The sequence below is a fragment of the Berghia stephanieae genome, chromosome 7, assembly GCF_034508935.2.
Source record: "Berghia stephanieae isolate SIO BIC M18660-M18661 chromosome 7, UCSD_Bste_1.3, whole genome shotgun sequence".
Lineage (NCBI taxonomy): Eukaryota > Metazoa > Mollusca > Gastropoda > Nudibranchia > Aeolidiidae > Berghia > Berghia stephanieae.
The window spans coordinates 30,941,893-30,966,046 of record NC_088366.1 but is presented as its reverse complement, the minus strand read 5'-3'; the positions used below and the strand labels follow the sequence as shown (position 1 = coordinate 30,966,046).

The 24,154-nt window shown below is 35.4% G+C and overlaps 2 protein-coding genes across 2 annotated transcripts in view; both read left to right on the top strand.

The window, feature by feature from the left end:
* LOC144977053 (uncharacterized) overlaps window positions 1-9,699 on the top strand; it is a 33,674-nt gene extending 23,975 nt beyond the window's left edge. The window contains exons 13-18 of the mRNA XM_078921780.1: window positions 1,621-1,827; window positions 2,599-4,155; window positions 5,019-5,231; window positions 5,800-5,984; window positions 6,406-6,539; window positions 8,367-9,699. Coding sequence (XP_078777906.1) covers window positions 1,621-1,827; window positions 2,599-4,155; window positions 5,019-5,231; window positions 5,800-5,984; window positions 6,406-6,539; window positions 8,367-8,632 — 2,562 coding nt within the window. The 3' untranslated portion in view covers window positions 8,633-9,699. The remainder of the gene's footprint in view (window positions 1-1,620; window positions 1,828-2,598; window positions 4,156-5,018; window positions 5,232-5,799; window positions 5,985-6,405; window positions 6,540-8,366) is intronic.
* A 4,998-nt stretch (window positions 9,700-14,697) lies between these two features.
* Window positions 14,698-24,154, top strand: part of LOC144977054 (5-oxoprolinase-like) — a 73,583-nt gene continuing 64,126 nt past the window's right edge. The window contains exons 1-5 of the mRNA XM_078921781.1: window positions 14,698-15,109; window positions 21,104-21,283; window positions 21,959-22,084; window positions 23,017-23,123; window positions 23,954-24,069. Coding sequence (XP_078777907.1) covers window positions 14,933-15,109; window positions 21,104-21,283; window positions 21,959-22,084; window positions 23,017-23,123; window positions 23,954-24,069 — 706 coding nt within the window. The 5' untranslated portion in view covers window positions 14,698-14,932. The remainder of the gene's footprint in view (window positions 15,110-21,103; window positions 21,284-21,958; window positions 22,085-23,016; window positions 23,124-23,953; window positions 24,070-24,154) is intronic.

Below are 24,154 nucleotides of genomic sequence, written 5' to 3'. Positions count from 1 at the left end.
TTTTCACATTTCATATGATCAGAATGTATAAAAGTCAAAACATGATCAGATTTATAATGTTTTTCTCCTCTGGATAGACTTTTATGTTCGTTGGAGAGGTATTTCATCAGGGCGTCCGCCATTGTTCCGACAGTTTAGAACCAGTTACTAAGTTACTATGCGTCATAACGAGGGAAGTGACGTCACGACTGTTGAATCCTATTCTAAAGTGTCAAATAGATTGCTTGAGATTTTGAACTCATTTTTTTATCAGGAAGTGACTGAAATCGGATATGTGATACTGTGTCTATAATATGTCGGGGTGAACCGCATGCTGAAAAAAATTAATTGAAAGATAATTTTTTCCCCACTTTTTTGACCCATCATCCCAAAACGGTGCTATGATTGGGTGCATTACACCCTGAAAAGTAAATCTAGGAATAAAATTATCATAAGAAATATAAAATGTCATGTTTGTTTTTATTTTACTTTTATTTATTTTATTTTTGGGGTTTTCTTTTTCTTTTTCTTTTTTTTTTTTTTTTTTTTTTTTTTTTTTTTTTTTTTTTGTTAATATGTTTTTTGTTGTTTTGTTGTTTTTTGTTGTTGTTGTTTTTGTTGTTATTGTGTTTTTTGTTGTTTTTTTTTTTTTTGGGGGGGGGGTTCAATTAAAGAAATGTATCCATTTCCCACCAAAATTAATAGAAACCAACCCAATGATCATATTATTGTCCATGAATTCAGCTCCAGCATTATTTCTAGGTCAACCCGATATATAATCGTTTTGAGACGGTAAAAATGGAGGAAGTTTCGTACTTATTAAAAGGGAAATCAAATTTTATAATTTTGATCATTTTAACTTAGTATAGATCAGTTATTTCGACGAAATACCGGATTGAAACGTTGGGACACAAATGTCGTTGCCTTTATAAATATGGCTCAATTTAAGCATCGGTTGCCGAGGTTTAGTGTACACATTATTTTGCATTTCAGTTCGAGGCCCAGTCTTCTATTGAATATTCTTACGGTTGGGCTTTCAATTGTAACATTTGTGAAGCAATATATAGATACCAAACTTTAATTTTAATATGTAACTAAACATCCAACAATGTTTATGTTTGGGTTTACTAGACGCTGAGAATTAAATTTAACGTTTAGATTATAAGATATGGCATAACTTAAATGAGAAGAATGAGTGCACTTTGAAAAAAAATACCTGTAACTTTAATGTCGTATTCTGATCATTACACTTAATTCTTTTTATTGGGACCTTCCTTCACTACATTATACCATATTCATTAAATAGATATATATCTATTTTTATTTTAAAGAAACACAAGTAAATGTATCGTAGGAGTATGTATCACATACATATGTTTTGGGAAGTTTGTATTTCCGTGAATCGTATTTTATGGTAGTAAAAGAGGAGGAGGAGGTGGAGGGGGAGGAGGAGGAGGAGGGGGAAGAGGAGGAGGAGGAGGAGGAGGAGGAGGAAGAGGAGTAGGATGACGATGATGATGTGATGATGATGATGATGATGATGATGATGATGATGATGATGATGATGATGATGATGATGATGATGATGATGACAAAAAAGAGTACTATGTCCTTGTTCGTTTTTCTCTTTTCCGAAAAAAGGCCTTCCCTTCGAAATGCCTCTTGAGGGATATCGTCACACGAAGTACGGCCCACCTTCCAATCATCATCTTCCTAGAGGGAGTTGCCTTGGCAACCTCCAAACTCAAAGAACTCGAAGTCATGACCTTAAATGAATCACTTCCGCCCACAACAAAACTGATTGTGATGACTAGTGATGCCGCAGTCACACGTGGTCTGCGATTGAAGGTATGGAAGTAGACAGATGACATGAATGAATAGATGAAAAATTAATAAATATCTAATATTCGCACCTTATTTTTATAAAGCCCTCCAGCGCTGCTTCCTCTAAAAGCTACTCGAGGGGAAAAAAAATGTTGAGGTTTGAGCTCTAGTACAGCAACGTTTTGAAATTTACATCAATAAATAGATAAAATAAGTGGTGCAATATCACGCTTTCCCCATTTTGTACGACAGGCGTGACAACGTATTTCCAGTCCGCCCAATCTACAATGAGATGGTCTAGTACCAACCAACCCAATATATCATATTGGTTGGCAAGCCTGTAGTAACTCTTTGGATATGTCAGAAGACGCAAGTCATGAGAAAAGGGATCGATTTGAATTATGTTTCAGAAAAAGGTCTTTCTGATCTCTCTTCTCAGTCAACAGTGCACTCTGAGACATATTTCGCGTCTTATCCAAAAGGTAGCAAGCACGTGTTAATGTTTGCTCACACCAAGGAACACAGAAAACCCGAAACTATAGTCCAAACTAAACGGATCTAATGGACTACCATGAAAATCAAACTCATTGTTTATGGAACGGCAGAGGTGTTGGAGAGAAGAGTGTATTGTTTTCTTTATCAAAATATCATTTTGAATGTTTTTTAAAAGTTTTATTCATTGTTTGTTATAATATCCATTGTACAAGTAATAAGAGATGGTTGTATAATAGCATTCACCTTTGCAAAGGGTTTGCATGCATTAGTGTCAAATGTGAATTCAACACTGTTTTTCAGATGAAGGATGCATTTTACGTCAAAGCGGTCCCATGGGAAAAGCAGTCAATTGCCGATCTATTCTCGAAAACCATGAAAGACCAAATGTTGCTCTTAGAAGACTCGCAAACATCCGTCATTGCCAATGCAATCAAGCAATGCCCGCTTCCATTGTTTGCCGTATCAACAGCCCAAATTATATCCATTCTTCACAAAAATGGGCAGATGTCTTCAGGATTGCAAGATTTTCCTGTTACAATTGAAGGGATCATCAAAAAATTATTTGACATTTTAGAGAACTATTTCCCCAAAAAGTGTTTTCACTCGTTGATGGCTTACTTCTCAGGTTCGCTAGGTGGAATCACTTCCTGGGAAATCAACGATTTATTATCAACAAGTGACTCCGTACTCCAGTCAATATTTTCAAATGAAAAGGAGCCACTTGTTTTATGCAGAGCTCCAACAATCATATGGAAATCATTTTTATCAACATTAAAACCGTTTCTTCGTGTTTTTATATCAAATCATTATTACTCCCATTGTTGGGCAAGTTCAACATTTAATAGGCACGCCTCCGACAGATACATTCGTAATCCAGGACTCTTTGAAAGTTTGCACAGAGAGATGAGTGACTATTTTGAAAATAAAGTAGCTAAAACCAAAAAATCATATGCACCTACAGAAGAACAAATCAATGGTGAATATTCACTGGAAAGATTCATTGCTCCACAGCCGACAAAGCATGGCGGAGCACATCTCAACATTAGAAAACTTCTTTGTCTCCCATATCACACAATGCTCCAGGACTCCAAAATTAGCTTTGCTTTGGAGAAGTTCATTCTAAATCTTCCATGGGTTGTCCATAAACTCAACGCGACATCATGCTTGCAATTTCTGTGTGATCTCGAAGTAGCAAAAGGAATGGAATACTCGCATTCGCACCCAAATGATTTAGACTGTTTGCAAGGAATAGTTTTCAAGTCTTTACACTCACTTACAATGTGCGGGAAGGAAATCAATAAAGTCCTACACCATTCACAGGCACTCACAAAATACAAAACAAAGAAAGAGCTTTATAAAGATTCGATATATTACAATAGTACAAGCTACTACAAGATGATTCAATCCATTGAAAGAATTCCATTTTCGTATTTAAATCCTCTTGACAAGGAAAGCACGTCTCTCCCACAACTTAGTCCTATTCCATCTCCAATGATAAACGCCATTGTGCCCATTCACACTAAGTCGACATTTGTGGCAACCGTTTTGAAACTTGAAGGCGAAATAAGAATAGTCAACTCTAGGACAAACACGACTGTGCGAAATTTGAAAGGCTTGAACCATCCAACAACGTTGCAGATGATAGACGAGACGAGTGCGGTGGTTCTTTGTGATAGAGAGCTATACGTCATCAACCTCGACGAGGGGACGATTTCCAGTAAGCTACGAACTGTCCTCAATCTCCGCATGCCCTTATTTGGTCTTCAGAGCAAAGAGCGTGTGGTGGCGTTGTCACGAGATCGCATGGTTGTAAACGTCATTGATCTTCATACTGGCGGAATCGTTTCTTCTTTCAAGGTAAGATCATAGGGTAAAGACGTTCATGGTTATAAGTAAACATTTGGCATTTTCTGTCTCAGTTGGCACGATTAAAGAAAAAACAAATAATAAGCTTCTTTTCTTTCTGAAATGGTCGCGATCTTATGTGCTCAATGTAGAATTTCGCGAAAAAGCAGGGTTCAGCAGTATGTATTCTAAATGCATCGTCTTATAAGTATAAGGAACGATACGACATTGTGGACTTGGCTTTTAACCCTGCTGTGGACAACCCCAGTTCTTCCACTCATTGGAGGATACGGCTCTTTATTCGCATTCTCTCATCGTACTCAGCTGTAAAATGAGTACCAGAAAGGTAACATCGTGTCTAATTCAAGTGCATAACCTAAACTCTACCTCATGTCCCAATTCCTAATTAAGGCACAAATGAAGAATCGGTGTCAGTTCTCAACTATATTATGCCTCTCGCCAAGGCTTGACGCGTTTTGTCTTTTGTTTTTTGGTGCTATTTTACATTGTGTTGTTTGACTTACTATTCATTGGATTACTTAAATGATTGTATTGAAAATAATTGAAAATACGTCATATTTGATATATCTGTGCATAAAACGGACATGTCCCTGTCAAATGAAAAACAGTAATTATATCATTTAAGATGTCCGGTGTTGTCCAAAATCGTAAGTGTTGCCATTGATTTAGATCCCATTGTAACGCTTTTTGTGTAGATTTAGAGGATGTTGTTTTATGTATAAGTCCATGTTTGTTTAAAAAGATAATGAATGAAATATTCATATTAAATGACAACAAAATAAACCAAGATAAACTGCCTTACAATTCATTTTTACATATTTATTTTATTGTTATTTTTTTTTTTCATTATCAAGGCTGGAGAGACTCGATTCTTGGAAAGCCTTCTGCTGAGCAGCGACGGAAAGATGCTTGTTTGTGGAGACGAGACCCAAAAACCTTACCCGCTTCTGGTGTGGAGTTTGGACCAGGGGAAGCTCGTACATGATATCAGGATGTCTCAACACGAATTTCTCACCTCGATGGCAGACATGACACACGACGGACATTACCTGGCCTGTGGATGTAAGGTTAGGAGGTATAAGGGGAGGCGAGTGTAGGGGGGGGGTGGAGGTCATCGACAGCTCAATTGGTAGGCAACGGGAAGCAGAAATCGTGACGTCACACCTTCCTCTCTTCTGGTTCAAAACTCATTGGAAGTATGTAACCAGCCCTCCGGAAGACAAACAATGAATTGATTACATAATATTGAATCATAAGATGACATAACTATTTTATTAGCCGGATAAATAAGCGGGTTCTAATTATATCGGAGCGTAAAAGAACGAGGATGAATGATCTTTATGATCACCAGCATTTATTTAGGCTAGAAAATAAGATGTTATCACTATGAAACCAGAAGATCAATAGCACAATGTATGTATTCAGTCCTCCTGGAGACTGGTTTTACATTGCTTCCTGTGAGATTGGAACCACTACTTTGGCATCACACTTTGTTCACAATTGATGTGCCAGCAAACTTAGTAAACACAAGAACTTAAAAAAACACACAAGGAGTCACCTAACCCTCTCTTTACCAACTGTAAAATTGTAACTAAACTAAATTATGCAAGTTTATTTTCTATCTTCCATTGACAGGAAGTCTCTGTGTCTGACAGCAATTTTATCGTGGTCTACGACTTGATCAGTGGTCAGTTACTCAAGAAATTCAAAATGGCCGGACTAGTAACAGCGCTGGTCATTTCATCCAAAGCATTGTCTGTGATAGCTGCCGTGGACACTGCCCAGTTAGTCGTCTGGGACATTGTGTCCGGAAACCGTCGGTAAGTCAGAACCTGCAGACATGGTCCACTTTTTGCCAAGTTCGCCTTTAAAATCTAAAACTTTGTAGATGGGTAGCTGGGTCTGTTTAATTTGAAGGAATAAGATTTTCTGATAAGAGTGTGTCTGGTGCCAAATTCAAAGGGTAACAACCAAGTAATAAGTGATGCTTTGCGTTCAGGTAAAATAATCATAACATCCGCCTGTCGGATATAACGTTCCAACTCACATAACTATGTGTAACCTTAAACGTTTATAGTCTGATTGATAGAATTTAGTGTGAACTAATAATTAAAATGGTTGTATAAAAACAATCGCAAAGAGACGTCAATTTCGTACCATCTAACCCGATTTGGGACGATAAGTCATGTTTTTGTTTTTGTGTTTTGTTTTGTTTTTTGGTTTATTTTTTTACTTCCATAGACTGGTACTGAATGGTGTTCATGCCAGTGTAGACAAGATTCAACTTTCGCTTGACGGACGACGATGCTTGACGTATTGTGGACAGGAATATTCCATAAGTGCCCACACTCTATCTCTCTGGGACATCGAAAAAGGTTTGAAATCAATAGGCTTGCTTGTGATGTACAGTTATTGTCTCAGACTCACAACATGATCAATATATATATATATATATATAAACCGTAGACTACTCCATAACATGACAACATTGAAGAAAAAAACCGTAGACTACTCCATATTAGTTCTAACCACCATTATCGAGCACTTTCGTACCTACAAGTACCCACCAACACTCATAAATACCAAGCTCCAAACAGTTGAGCACTCTCGGTACCAGTAGCAAACACACCACTCTCAACATGACAACATTGAATAAAAAAACCGTAGACTACTCCATATTAGCTCTAACCACCATTATCGAGCACTTTCGTACCTACAAGTACCCACCAACACTCATATATATATATATAAAATATATATATATATATAATATATATATATATATATATATATATATATAATATATATATATCAATTCGAGTCGGTAAATACATATTATTTCGGCGATGTACAGTTAGATCTTTTTAAAAGGTGTGTATGAAACTATACCAGACAAAGAAGAGCGAAAAATACTAAAAATAAATATCCCAAAATTAGCCTGCCTCGACTGGGGACCGAACCTCAAACTTTCTGATTACAGGTCTGGGAACGTTCTGTTAGTCTGGCACTGTTTTATACACACATTTTTATAATATAATCTTTATCTATATTATCTTTATCTTACCCCATAATTTTTCGCTTAAAATAGAATGGGCATTGTGTGTAATTTTTTTTAAAACTAGACGTCTATTCTAAAGAAGATTATAGCACTAAACTTGATTTAAAATGCAACTGGAGGCATATTATAATAGCCTTGACGGTAAAATTACGAGACATAGATCTAGTGTCCTATTGAATGGACGATCGATCCTGACATTTATCGGGTCAGAAAAATCAGCAAATGTGACCGGTCATCGCACAACTGTAATAAGTCGGAGTTAGTTAACCATGTGCCAAAAAGTGATATCTACCAGAAATGAGAGATTTTTTATTTTATTTTGACACTCCATGAAACAAAATCCTCAATATTTACTTACTTAATCCTCATCGAGCCATAGAGTGTAAATGGGGATCTAGCAAGGACTTCAATTTCTCTCTATCGGCTTGGATGTTATTCTGGTTAGGCTAGCCTCTTTTAGATCTTTATCTATGGATCTTTTCTATGTTTTTTTTTAAGGGGGGATGGGGTGGGGGGGGGGGGGCATCAACCGTCCAGCGGCGGAGTGCAGTTCTTGACAAAGCATTTGCCTCCATTCTGGCATCACATCATATCCAAGCCATCCCCATCTGCGTCAATCGCTGTAGATATGTTTATTGTACTTGTCGTTTCTCTCAGAGTTTCATTTGGAAATTTTGCTAGGCCAAAATATTCCTAAATTTATACCATGACATTAATTGTTTTGAAACGATTCCTGTTCATGTGTTAATTTGATTAATATCCTCAACATAATTAAGCATCCTCAACATAATTAAGCTAACTTTCATTTTATAAAAACTATAAATTTCATTTTTGGCAACTATATCATTCCAAAATTATAATTTTTGTAGCGTTGGGTCACAAAGTGAAAAAAAATTGTTATAAACCGTCTATGTCACTTTGATTATCTGACATTTTTATTTTCAATTTTAGTTTTGCAAAAATTCATGAATGGTACTTCTAAAGTGAGTGCCTTGTTAATATGAAACCAATCCACTTTATCTTATCCCAGACTAAAATTTTGACTCATAAAACTTCAACAGAATAATTCGATAATAATCACAAAGTGCCATTTTAGAATACCCTAAACCATTTCCAATTTATTGTCTTTCCCTTCTTTGACCAGGTCGTCTGCTGGGAGCTCATACATTTCATGCCCAGGTGTCCTGTGTCCATTTGTCCTGGGATGGGAACTCGGTTTTAGCCGGGATTAGAGGTCACTCAGAGCCGATCAGATTAGTCATCGTTTCACCGTCAGAGGAAGACAACAACAAAAATGGCAGCGAAAAATTGAGTGCATTCAAAAAGTCAAAAAGTGAAGGTGTGACTGGGGAAGAAGAGTTTGGGAGCACGGCAAGATCAGGAAAAGTCATACATGTATCTAACGCTTAGGGTTGCATTGAGCTTTCTGGTTGTGACATAACATAATTTTAAAAACTCGGCTAACATCCTGAATGCAAGATAGAAATCGGAAGTGGACAAGATTAGGAAATGTCACACCTCTATCGAACCCTTAGGTCTACATTTAGCTTTTTGGTTGTGACAAACCGTAACTCGAAAAATTAGCTAGATACATCTCTGAATGCAAGTTAAATTTGGGAGCATGACAAGATCGGGAAAGATCAAACCTGCATTCAGCTTACTGTTTGTGACAAGATGCTACTGAAGAAACCATCCAACCTCATGAATTTAGATCATTTTGTTCCTCTGTTTTGTATGTGAACGTTAGCTCTCTGTGATATACACATTTGACGTTATTTGTTTTAAGTATTGCTTGATATACAATCGGAAGTGATAGTTCAATAGTTATTGATGTCTTTTTTCCCGGAACATGCTCTTAGATAAGAAGTGAAATAAATAGGTAAATGTATTTATTTTCAATTGTTTACGTTACATCTTGGAGAAACTATGCTACACATCCATGCAATTTATAGAGATTGACTTTGAATCATAATTTAGCCACAATCCACCATAGTTCAGGTTAGTTTTCTTTTTCTCTGCTTTTTTTATCATGTCCTCCTTTTTAACACATAATGACTGCTTTAAATAGTGTACATTCGTCAAATTATAATAAAAACAACAAAGAAGCTGACTTTAAATAACAAAATAAGGTAATAATCACGTTTGGATAGCCGCCCAATCGTGCCTATGACAAATGTGCTGTGATCCACCGCCTTCATTCACTATGATTTGGGATTAAACTAGATATCAAAAAGAGACTTTCATGTACCTATAATATTAAACTAATGATTTCTGCAAGTTAAGAAAATAAGGTTATTCTCAGCAATATAATGAATTAACTTACCCCAAATCTTAAAACGTTGATTATAAATTCAATGTTCAGCATTTAAACCACCCAACAAAATAGGTACCGTTTTGGGTCACATTTTGAAAAATATAGTATTAGCATTTGTAACTTTACCTTGACCTTGACCCGTAACATGCCAATAAAAATGATAGCCAAGTAGAATGATTATTTTATTATTACTTTTATTATTATTATTATTATTATTATTATTATTATTATTATTATTATTATTATTATTATTATTATTATTATTATTATATTATTATTATTAAATTATTATTATTATTATTATTATTATTATTATTATTATATTATTATTATTATTATTATTATTATTATTATTATTATTATTATTATTATTATTATTGTTATTATTATTATTATTATTATTATTATTATTATTATTATTATTATTATTATTATTATTATTATTTTGATATATTAATTATTATTTTTTTGTTGTTGCTGATAATAAGAACTAACTCAATTGTACAATATTCAGCACACAAATCGTGAGCACGAGTGTACGGATAAACCATAATATCATTTCTTTAAAACAAAATAAATATTTTCCTCGTAGCCTTTGGTAAATGTCATCTTGCTGTCATGTGACACTGTGATTGTGATAGACAAGAAACATAATACATAATAATTGAAAAATAACGCATTGAAGGTAGGTATTGGGTTTTGAGTGCAGATTTCAAACTAATGTAAGATGACTCACGCGAATCATTGTCTGAAAAGAAATTTCACTCTAACATAATTAATAATGATTGATGATTATACAACTAATAATTCTTAGAAAATCAATTGTCGTAATATTATTTGTGATATTTTACTTAAGATTCATTTTCAAATTATTTATCTATGTATATTTCAATTAATTTATTTATTTTGTCGTTTTTGTTATCAAGATAACAGACCCACCGCCTCAACTTGGTATTTTGTCGAGGTAAACCCTTGAAATGTATTGTTTAACACTAAACACCATGGCGTAGAATTTGTATTATAAAGTCTAAACAATGACATAATTTAGTTTTGAAAACTTGCTTTGAAGAACGAATGTTTTTTAAAAACTAAAAACGATTTTAACCATTTTTAAATTTTAATCAATTAGACTTCAATTTTTAATATCTATAATACCAGACTGACGTGGCAGATTACATATCTTATCTTAAAGTTCATTATTCTACATCTCCCATAAATAGTAAAGCGTAATCACGTTTTCAATAATAATTGTGACGTCAGATAATCAAGCCTTAAATTTCACTAAAATTAGAATTAAGTAAAAAGAAGGATCATTTAATTTTTTATATAAATGTCTTTCACTCAGAGATATCAAAATCAGAATCGATTAAGGGGTAAAGAAAGATAAATCATTAAACTCTTGCGTTTTAGAATTCGAACTTTGTTCCCAAAGTTCACTTATGCAACGGCTGGGAACACGCTCGAAATCCCAAAATGCAAGAGTGTAAAAACCATAATATTTTATTGCACGTAATGGTAATTTTGTTCAAAACAGTAACATATGGCTTTCCATTATCCGTCCACTTGTTGCACTGCATAGAAGTGCACAAGCCACATAACCCTTTGACAACATTCATTACCATATTATTACGATTACAAATACAGTTACAGTCATGATTATAATTACAATTACGATTGCATCTATAGTTCTACTTGCAATTACAGTAACAGTTGGTTGCAGTGACAAACACAATTATAACTACAATTAAAGTAACAATCAGTTACAATTTCAGTTATAATTATAATAACCAGTCAGTTACAAGTATAATTAGAGATACAATTGCCGTAATATTTTCATTTACAATCATAGTTACAACTGCAATTACGGTAACAGTTTAAATTACAATTACATTTACTAATATAGATACAACTACAATTGCAATAATAATTAAAATTAGAATCATTTTTGCAACAAACAGTTTGAGTGACAATAATACGTATTACTACAATTACAGTAACAGTTTCAATTATAGTTTTAACTACAATTACAGTAACAGTTACGATTATAGTTAAACCTACAATTACAGTAACATTTACAATATTATGATTACGACTAAGTACTTACAATAAAAGCTACAACTGTAGTTAACAACTACTTTTACAGTAACAGTTACTATTAAAGTTAAAACTACAATTACAGCAATATCTTCAATAGAATTACAACTATAACTACAATTACAGTAATTAGAGTTACAACTGCAATTGCAGCAAAAGTAACAATTTTAGTGCCAACTATAATATTACAGTTCCAATTCCAATTGTTACAACCACAATTACAACGTTTCATGCCCATCGATTTCAATAAATTATTAGAAATTTCATTATTTTGCCTTTTCTGTCTTTTCTTTTACCTCATCATTCTCATCATCATCATCATCACCATCATCATCGTCACCATCATCATCATCATCATCGTCATCATCATCATCATCATCATCATCATTGTCATCGTCATCATCATCATCATCATCATCATCATCATCATATCATCATCATAATCGTAACCACCAACAACAAATCCCAAGGAGAGGGAGGAATGGGGGGATGGGGGGGGGGTGACTAACAGTTAAAACTATGTCATAAATGAGGCATTTAAGTAAAAAAAATTTAAAGGTTTTTAAAATAAATTAAATTTTCAGAGTCATGTTCAATTCGATTAAATACTGGATTTAGAAGGCTGATCATAATGTGTATGTGTGTGTGTGTGTGTGTGTGTGTGTTTGTGTGCGCGCGCGCGTGTGTGTGCATGTCATAAAAGCCTTGGAAATTCCAGATGGCATCCGATGGACTGGAAGATGGTTGAGTGGATAAAGTAAAATATTTCCATCCAGGAGACGGAGGAGCAAGCCTCGCTGCCGGCATCTCATTTTTGTTTTCCTTTAGTAGAAAATTTGGCCTATATTATTCAGAGCCTCAGTGCGGCTTGGGCCTGGATGGTATCTGTTTATTTTGTCCGAGGAAGACCCTGAAGAAAATTTACCACTGAAGATGAATAAGGTTAATTTTATTTATTTCTTTATTTATCAAATAAATTTTATTTACTTTTTTATCAATCTTTTTACAAATTATAATATCTATTCATTATTGACTGTGACCGCAGAAATGTATATGTCAGGGTTTCAACACTACGAAAGCCAATATTGATATTGTCGTGCCCAAAGGAACACACATTTTAAACTAGTGTACAGCTTTCCCCCAATCAATTTCTAATCTCCGTGTCTAAATTGAGAGCCAAGCATTCTGTATCTGAAAACAAACGGAGAAGCAAATAAACAAACAAACATATCAACAATACGAAATACAACTCCCCCCCCCCCCCCCCCCCCCCCGCCCACCCCAAAGGAAAAAAGTGTGTATTGTAGTGCAATATCCACTAAAGCTTCTAAAACGGCTTCAAGTGGTCCGTAGTGAAAAGTAACGATTCACATGTAGGATGAAATATGATGCCTGTAAGGTGAAATGTACTTATTTACAGGTCTGGTAACCCAAAATGTCATGGTCACATTGTTGTAACGAAAATTCTCAACCCGACGCAAAATATTTTCAGTTATAACACTGTAAAATCAGGCCCATGATTGCGTTCGATGATCAGGTTTGCCAATTTATGCACTTTCTTGTAGGTAAGGTGTACACATTTTTTTTTTTACTCCAAAGAGGCAACGCTAATAACGGCCAGGTATTCATTCTACACCTGGTTGCCGTGAGAGAATGATGATAAAGTGCATTGTCCAATTATGATTCCACTCTGCGTCCCCCACAAAGGGAATGAGCTTAATAAAACATTGAGCTTTTATATAGAGCAATATCCACTAAACGTGCTCAAAGCGATTTACAAAAGGTCCCTGATCAACAGCAACACGTAATATATAGAACGGGATATGACGCCTGTTAGGCGATATAATTTTTTTCCGACAAAGACAACGCTTTTAACGACCAGGTACTCATTTTAAACCTGAGTACGGTGAGAGAATGTGAATAAAGAGCTTTTATTTCGTGGACTCAACTATGCGCCGAGCGAGGCTCGAACCCAGGACCTTCCGATCTGAAAATGAGTGTCATACCACTAGACCACATAGCCGCATACGGATTGGGGCGCGGCCCAGGGACCTACAGGTTATAGGTCGTAAATCATTCCACGCGACCACAAAGCCGTCAATATTACTCCGTTCAGAGGGATGGTGAATGAAAAGGCTTCCCTTTTTAATGAACAAATTTAGATTTGTGGTGTTGCCGCAAAATTACGGACAATACCAAGGTAGTGTGGTGACGATAATACGATAAGGACAATATGATGATAGCAAAATGACGAGGACAAAATCATGGTGAAGACAAAGTTATGAACAACACATTGTGGTGAGAAACAATGAAGCGGACGTTATGAATAAATGAATGAATTTATCAATGAATGAATAAGCAATATGTTGAGGACAATATAATGAGGACAACCCTACACACACACACACACACACACACATACACACATATACGTATATATATATATATATATATATATATATATATATATTATATATATATATTATATATATATGGGCAGCGTGGCTCAGTGGTACGGTCTTTGCTTCCTACCCGAAAGGTACCGAATTCAATCACCCGCTGCTGCGTTGTGTGGCCTTGAGCAAGTCACCTCGCCCTTGCTCACTTTGAGGCGCTGCTCTGCGGCTGACGCCTGGGTTATTTCAGTCTTCCCTTGGAATAGACCCTAAAGACAAATTGCCCCTTTTGGATGAATAAAGGGAATTATATAATAATAATAATAATAATAATAATAATAATAATAATAATAATAATAATAATAATAATAATAATAATAATAATATAATAATAATATATATATATATATATAAAAGGGAAGAAAGAGAGAGAGAGAGAGAGAGAGAGAGAGAGAGAGAGAGAGAGAGAGAGAGAGAGAGAGACGTATGTGTATGTATGTTGTTTTTTCCCTAGTCTTTTTTTTTTTAAACTTTTGTTTCACCTATAAAAGGTCAAAGACCAAAATGTTTTTTTACGCTTCTTTTCATTTCCACTTATTTTCCGGTTAAAGGGAATTAACTGTTTCATAATCACGAAGACTTGAAAACCAAATATAAGAGTCATGTCCCTTCCCATTGTTGTGTTTACATTTTGAGATTTCAGCTGGGGATTTGGCCTTCAACGTCAAGAGTTCGATGAAAAGCGTAGAAAACCAGGTTGGGTTCATTCACTTGTCAAGTGCCGCAAAGTGCCATGATTGTGTTTCTTGCTGATTCATGGTCGTCTTGCTTAAATAAGAAAACATTCATTGAAATATCGTCTCACCAGAGTTAGTTTGGATTAAGACTTAAGAGGAAGCATTTACAATGACAACAACAGGAGCGAATAACAAGTTTCAGTTCGCCATTGACAGGGGTGGAACTTTCACTGACGTTTGGGCACGGTGTCCAAATGGAAAAGTAAAGGTGATGAAATTATTGTCAGAAGACCCTTCGAACTATGCAGACGCACCTAAAGAGGCTATCCGGCGTATATTGCAACAGGTAAATCGAATAGAATAGATGGTATCGACGTCGCTTGATTATGATTAGGCCACTGGCCTGTCGCCGTGTCTTTCCAGTCACTGAATGTCTTGTTAACAACTGATCTAATGCATTTCCCTACCCGATCTTGTGATCAGGGGCTAGCCTACACTACACTTTCTCTACTGGTCTTTTGATCATAGTAAAGTAAAAAAGATAATGATTAAGGTGATTCCGATAAGCACTCTTCCTCCTCTGCCTCTCCACTCAACTCCTATAGGCTATAAATCATCATATGAATGGCACTTGTGTGGTCTAAGTCTATGATTATGATAACTATGAATATAATAATCTCATATATTTTTATTTTAAAATTTTTAATGCCTTTTTTTTACCAGGGCTGAGTCTATATATAGACGTTATTTCGTGCACAGTAAGCGGCATATGATGTGCACGGTATCACGACCAAGAAGACTGCCAGAATAAATGTACGTGGCCAATTTTGCCACACAGAAAATCGTGTTTATATTATTTTAAAAACTAGAGAGCATTTATGAGCTCAATATCCACTAAAGGTGCTAAAATTGCTTTACAAAGGGACCTGAGCCAGCAACAACACTTAAACATTGTCATGTAGGACAAGACGATGACGCCTGTTACGGGATAGAGACAATGCTGTTAATGGCCAGGTACTCATTTTGCACCTTAGTGCGATGAGAGAATGGAGGAGAATGCGAGTAAAGAGCCTTTTCCAAGGACTCAACTATGCACTTCTCAGAGGGGGGCATGAACCCTGGACTTTCCGATCAGAAAGCGAGTGTCATACCACAAGACTGCACTTTTTTTTTCAATAACAAATTGTCTCCATGTCAGTCAATTTTTGTTTGCTTGTTTATCAATACTAATGCATTTTTTAAGGGGGTTACTGTGTAAGTAGTGCTTATCCACGTGAAGTTTTATTTGGCCGCTTTTGAAGTCGAAATTGGCTGTGCAAGGAACTCTGGCCATCTGGCAGCCCTAATCATTTATTCAGGCGCCCTAGAAAAATTCAATCATGAATCTGCATAATATTTCACCTTCCATCAGCTATTCTTGCATTTTTGTGTTTCTTTGCATGCTTAAAAGAAGAAAAAATTGCTATAAATGTTCAAATTAAAAGATCACAACATCATCATCATCCCTCCAGCCACTAATACAATCACCACTATGACCACATCATTCCTACCACCACCTCTACAACCACCACGACATTATCTTCCCCATTACCACTATAACCACCCCTACAACTACTACAACTACTATATAATCATTCCTGCCTCTACAACCACTACCACCACAATATCATCGTCCCTACCACCACCACTACAACCACCATCTTTCAACTTAATAATGTAATTTGCATAATTTTGCATATTTTGCTCTGCCTGTCATGTATATTTACTAATCCTGATGCATATTTTTTCACATTTTAAAAATGTATAAAACTGTGGGGTCAGGTTTTTACCCACTCAATCAACAGTACTGTGGCCTTCGTGACCTCTCATAGAGATTGTGTGTGTATAGCAAAATTATTTTGGTGTGCAGGTGTGTATTGACACTCCCATTACCATAGTCAACATTCTCTCATTTCTCTATCAAAATGTCAGAGACCCATCTGTCAATAAGCACAGTCAGTCATCGACGGACCCTTGCCAGATGAATTTTATACAAAACGCCAAACTACTATTGGAAAAAAAAAAACAAAGCTTAAAAAGATGCATTTAAATGCTAGTGATAATTTGTGTACAAAATGAATAAAATTGTGATTTTTTATAAACAAAAAGAAAGTAAGAAATGCTTAAATAAAGCACAATTTTTGACATTTGGAATGGAAGACATCAACTGACATTTCTGGCTTTTTATTTCAATCAATAATAAAATAATTGTTAATCAGCAAATCTATCCATCATCCACCATTTAAAATTGCACTACCTACCTATTAACTTTATTGATATTGGTCTTCTTTTGTTTGTATAATTTGTTCATTCCAACCACTATTTTGGGGGATTTGATGGTATTGTAGTTAAGCGTTGGATTATTTTGGGTTAAAATGAATCTTTTGTGTTGTCTGTCTCTCAGTAACTAACTTTTATTATTTCTTGTCCTGTTGTCATTATATTAATTAGAATTTATTATTACGCTTGCACAAAATTAGATCCAGCAACATAACTTACACATTTGTTTACCTCCCTATCCCTTTTCTAAGAATGAACGTTTTCAATCAATTCAAGGTCTTTTTTAGATGATAATAATAATGATAATAATAAAATAATAATAGTAATAATAATAATAATAATAATAATAATAATAATAATGAAGCTTTTATAAAGAGCACACTTCCACTCAAAGGTGCTCAGGGTGCTATGAGAAAAAAAAACCCAGTTGCAATCAATGCACAAATTAAAATATACAACGGCCTAAAACTAAAAGGCACGGGAGAAAGTTCTGTTTTCAGATTCTTTTAAAAAATTTCAAATGAAGGCTGGATCTAGTTTTAAAACTTTTGCTATTCCATTACCGAGGGGCACTGATACAGAAATATTTACTGTTAAATTTGTTTGAAAATTTTCTTACGATAAGCAATAAAGAGTCCGCAGATCTCAGAACATTTTTGTTTTGTATTGCTTCGATTTTGCCCCACATGTTTAGAAAGGATGTCTTGTCATTTGACAAAGCAAATGGAAAGTCACTGGTCATACTATGGATTCTTTTGATGCAAAAGTAACTCTAAGCGAAAGTTGTATTCTTACAAATAACTTTAAAATACATCTAAAGACAAAGATGATTTATTTAAATTATATTATTTGAATAGAGCTATGATTTAGTTTACACAAGTGAGATCCACGGTTAGTCTATTTGGATGATTCCCTATGGTTATAAAATAATTCACCATACTGAAAGCTTCAGCTATGACCCGTCACCTGCAATACTAACTACTTAACAGGAGCCTGAGTCACCTGAGTCAACCTGCTCCCAAGTGCTCATAGTGTTCAATTTCCAACTTTTCCCCAGAGTTTGACATTGTCTTGTCATTTATTTAGCTTTAATTTCACGAAATGTAAGATAAAATTTAAAAGATCAAACTTTACCCCATAACCCCATTTTCTTTTTTTTCTCCGTCATGAATCTTTGAGATAATTTTTGTCTTAGTATTGTAAATGTTGTTTTGCACTGATTTTTGATATTGTAAGTTCCGCAATGCATTTATTTTATATTGCAACTGTTGTGTTCCTTAAGTACTTGTTACTACTTAGCTTGTTAAATATAGCCATTCCTTGAAAATATAATTTTGTAGCAATTATTTTTACCTCCAACCACAAAGTACTAACGATAACCATTTAGTGAGTAAGAGAGACTTCTTAATGAAGAAAAATTTATGTGGTACATTGGAAACACGTGCCTGCAGAGGTGCATAAACTTATTTCACAAACAAATAGATTGACCAACCAGATTATATTGCCAAAAGGTTTGAGATTTTTAAATGTTCATGATTACAGAAACTTTTCTGGAATGCAATGACACATAAATATTACATTCTGGAACATCTTCCTTCCATCACAAACAATGTTTGCTTTAGTGAAATGATTAAACGGGAATATTGCAAAAATAGAAAGAGCACCTAAAATAAAAGCAACAAGTGTCCGTCTTCGAAACGCACAAACATCAAACTGATTCTAGTCCTCACCTTTTGACTGAGACAAGAAATTCTCCCAAAATTTTTTTAGAATATTGAGATATCTGTCCAAGTTTGTTAGCCGATCACTATTAGTCATCATCGTCATCATCATCATCATCATCATCATCATCATCATCATCATCATCATCATCATCATCTTCAAAGAATATATAACCATAATAATGGGTGAAGGTGGGTAATGGTGGTGGCAGTATGGTCTTTGCTTCTGACCCAGAAGGTACTGAGTTTGATTCTCTAGCCTAGCTCACAATGCAGTGTTGCATTGCAATTAACACATGGGTATTGATTTTTAATAAAATATCACCACCACAATGATTGTCATAGTAGCTACCGTCGTCATATTTATTGTCATACTCATATCATCATTATCATAACAATTATGTACTTTTTATGAGCATTGTCTGTGATGATAATTAATTTTCATTTCAGCATTTTATTTCATAATGACAATTTTTTTGCCTGTGTGTGCAAATGTGTTTGTGTGTGTTGGCCACATTAGTATTGAATTGTCAGATGTGTAGTAAGTGAACTATCAGAAAAATATGTGACATAAACACACACAGAGAGAGAGAGAGAGAGAGAGAGAGAGAGAGAGAGAGAGAGAGAGAGAGAGAGAGAGAGAGAAGGGGGGGGGGGGGTTATTGTGGTCATGACAAGGAGAATAGGTGTTTGTTTGTTTTTGTTTTGTGAATCTTGCCTCAAAAATGTGTCTTTGGATAAAGATCTTTACTCAAATTACAGATCTGCCAACTCTCCTGAATGGGAAATTCCCGATATTTGTTCTTGTTCCAGATTTCCCTAATTGTCAGCTATACCCATGATCTTGGGCTGTAATTTAGTACTCTAGAAAAAACAACACGATCATCATCACCATCATCATCATCATCATCATCATCATCATCACATCAATATCATCAGATGTTATTATTTCATCAAAATCATCAGCAGCATCACCATCACCACCACCACCATCAACTCCACCATCACCGTCGTCGTCATCATCATCAGCAACCCATCATCACATCCTTCCTTACATAAATCCCAGATTTGCCCAAATTTTTTTCAGAATATTGTCTCTGAAAAGTTGACAAATCTGAAAATTACTCAGAACATTTCGGTAGGGTAGGGTGTGGATGGGGAGATGGCTATAATCCATGACTCATTGACGAATTTTTTAAGAGAGCTAGATAGACCAAGAGGAGATGCCTTAACATTCTTTCAGTTTTCTTAATTAAGGCTCAATAATGTAATATTAATCAATTTCTTAATAAATTATTTCATTCATTCGTTCATTGATTAATTGTTTCATTCCTTGTGTGGTAAGACACTCGCCTTAAGTTTGGAAGGCCCATCATAGGGCCCATGGTTCAAGTCCCACTCTGAGCTTAAATTTAAATTGAGATTTTATATAGTGCAATATTCACTAAACATGCTCAAAGCGCTTTACAAGGGGTCCCTGGCCAACAGCAACATTTAACATGTAGGACGGGACATAACACCTGTTAGGCGATATTACAATTTTTTTGGAGAAATGCTGTTAACAGCCAGGTACTCATTTTACACCTGAGTATGGTGAGAGAATGTGAGTAAAGAGCCTTCTCCAAAGACTCAACTATACGCCGAGCGAGGGTTGAACCCAGGAACTTCCGATCTGATAGCATGTGTCATACCACAAGACCACTTAGCCAGATTGACAGGCTCTTGCTTTGCTTTCTTCCACAGTTCATTATCGCTAATTTTTTCTGGATGTCTAATTCTGTAAATTTGTTGCAGACAGGAATTCAGGAAGGTCTGTATTTTCTGATGAGTCCCACTCTGAGCGGCACATAGTTTATTCTTGGAGAAGGCTCACATTCTCTAACTGTACTTAGGTGTAACATAAGTACTTGGCCGTTAAGAGTGTTATCAGAAAAAAATTGTAATATCACCTCACAAGCATCATGTCTTGTCCTTCATGTAAGTGTTGCTGTTGACTAGGGGTCCCTTGTACGAGTACGTTAAGTGGATATTAAAAGAATAATATAAAATAAAATTCCCATAATTCATCCCATAGGGGGAAATTTGTCTCTAGGGTCTTTTCTAAGGGAATACTGGAATAACCCAGGCATCAGCCGCAGTGCAGCGCTGCAAATTGAGCTAGGGCGAGGTGACTTGCTCAAGGCCACACAGCGCAGCGGGTAATCGAAATCGGTACCTTTCGGGTACGAAGTGAAGACCATACCACTGAGCCATGCTGCCCCATATAAATATACATTTTTTTCATTCTTTCTTAATAACAGGAAACTGGTTTAACAAATGGAATTGACACCAGCCTCATTGATTGGATCCGCATGGGAACAACGGTTGCCACTAATGCACTCCTTGAGCGGAAAGGAGAACCCATGGCCTTTGTCACCACCAAAGGCTTTAAGGATTTACTCCACATTGGAAACCAGTCTCGACCTAACATATTTGATCTAGTGAGAATTATAATTATAAACATCACAAGCAGTACAGTTGACAGCATAATGTTTAATTTTTTTTTTTTTTTTTTTTGTGAATCACATTGAGTGTTGTGACATATTGGATGTTGTGCTGTTGAATTATTGTGTTCATCTAAACAACTCTATTGTGCCCGCTTTTTTAAAAGTTTATTCCACAAGCTTCTGGAGGTTATCCATTTTTTTGGATAAAAGTTGAAAAGACAGTCAGTCACGTGTTATGATTTTTTTTTTCTTTTTCATATTGATTTAATGGTCGGTAATGCATGAGGATTTCTGTGGATCATGTTAAATTACCCCAGTGGCATTTGAATAACCAAAAGTTGTTTTTTTTTAAAGATGGAAAAACAGGGGGAAAAAAAGGCAGTGAAAAGAAGACATTTTTCATCAATACTTTCATATCATATACACATTACATTGTTCAGAGACAGAATTTTTTTTTTTTTTTGTGAAATAGAGTTCAAGTCAAAAAAATAATCTTAACCGTGCAGTGTTGTTCTTCATTTTCAAGCTACAGAAACTGAAAAAATAAATTGTTTTGGGTTTCAGAGGAGGTCTCTTCTTCTCATTCTTCTCATATTTTCTTCCTTTTATTAGATGAGTATTACTGATGATATTTTAGTCACTGAAACATTGAAATCTTTTGTCACATAGGAAATTGTTTGTCCTGAGAATCTGTATGATTGTGTTGTGGAGGCTGAGGAACGTGTCATTCTGCAACAAGAAAAATGCCAAGTACAGAGAGATCAACCCTGGATCAAAGGAACCACTGGAGAAATGGTACGTATATCCTTTATCCAACAAATATACAGAATTAGATGGCCAGAAAAAAATTAGCAATGATGAACTGTGGAAGAAAGCAAAGCAAGAGCCTACCAATGTGGTAATCGAGCACAGGAAATTGAGATGGATTGGGCACACATTAAGAAAGCCACTAAACAACATCAACCAGCAGGCCCTTACGTGGAATCTGCAAGGAAAGAGAAGACGGGGAGGACTCAGAACAGCACATGGAGGAGGTCAACAACAGAAGAGCTGAAGAAGGTTGGAATGAGATGGAGTGAAATGGAGAAGATGGCTGTCCCAGAGCAGAGTGAGATGGAGGAAGACAGTTGACGGCCGATGCTCCTTGGGGAGCCCAAGGGCTTAAGTATGTAAGTAAGAATAAGTTGTAACATTTGGCACGAAAAGACAGATGTATCTAGTTTTTATCTTTGTCCTGATATGAATTTTGATAAGATAATCCAGAAATTGAAAGACTCACCAAAAGAATAGTAAGAGGTATATTCTCAAAATATCAACAAAAAGCAAACAAATAAAAGAAAAAAAGTCTTTAATCATCGCATAATAGACAAGAGGTCAAAATGGCTTACAAAGGGTCCAAAGCCAACAGTGGCACTTAACATATAGGATGAAATATCATGTCTCAAGGGCGCTGTTGTGATTCTTTTGAGATAGAGACAATGCTGTTGCCAGCTTTTTTTAACTTTTACTGGCAGCTGTACTAATTTTATACCCAAGTGTGTTAAGAGAATATGAGTGAAAAGCTTTCTCCAAGGACTCGACTTTTGGTTGCCTGCCGCAAGACTCGAACCAGGTCAGAAGCTGAGCGTCAAACCACATGGCCTCAGAATTGCACAGCTGGTGTGAGTCTGGATTTTTTTATTTCTTGTTCTTCTCATATATTCACTTTCCTTTTGATCTTTTTCTAGGTACAAGTGTGGAAGACAGTAGATTTGGCACAGCTTGAAAAAGACCTGCAGGAAGTTTTGGACAAAGGGATAAGAAGTCTCGCTGTTGTCCTGATGCATTCATACATGTATGTGGAGATAATTGTCTTTGGATCAACGTCACCAATTAGAAAAAGAAAAGTAGTCCTTCAGAGCCATTAGGCCCAGTACTTTCCACGGATCTAACAGACCCAGCTACCCAATCACTGCTGAGGGGGGGGGGGGGGGGGGGGTGCAGAAAAAAATCCTGATTGTACTCGGGATCGATCTCAGTTCCTTTGCTTGTGAAGCAAGTGCTCTACCAACTGAGCTATTGGGACCCCATCACCAATTCAACATACCATAAAATCTACATGCATTGGATTTTCCAAATTGATTTTAAAAATTTTGTTAAAAATTATTGTTGAGTACTTCACACAAAAAATAGTTATCAATTAGAAAACATGCATTCTTACAACAAGTCAATCATAATGTACTAAAATAGAAACAGTTATTTGCTATTCTTGAAAAAGTCATTGGAGTAATTAGACTAATCTCCATGAGAATATTGATGAATTGTTACATTGATATTCTTCATATTTGATCTAAGTCAAAGTTATAAAGCATTCACTCATTTTCTTGTCTTAAGGTTACTCTGTCCACAATACCTACTTGGCTAAATGTGACTGATAGATTTGACAATGGAAGTTATTTTGTTATAGACTAGCATCTTATCCAAAGGGTAACAAACTATTGCTATTATCTGTTCAGCATTATAGAAATTGTGTTTGAATTCAGGCTCAAAGTGACATATATTATATAAAATGTATACCTTATTTTTCACTTCCAAAAGGTCTTTCAATTCTCTCTTTCATTATTTTATGCTGTTTCTGACAATTAATAGCATGAATTGATAACAATAAAATCTCTTTTATTCCAGATATCCAGACCACGAGTTTGTAATTGGCAAACTGGCGACAGAAATGGGATTCACCAACGTCTCTCTGTCCTCCAAAGTCATGTCCATGGCCAGGATAGTACCAAGAGGCTACACTGGTAAGTACCAAATATTTATCTTGTAATATATTTTAAATGGAACAATACCAAGTCCCTTTGATTTTAGTTTAATCCATTTCACTCT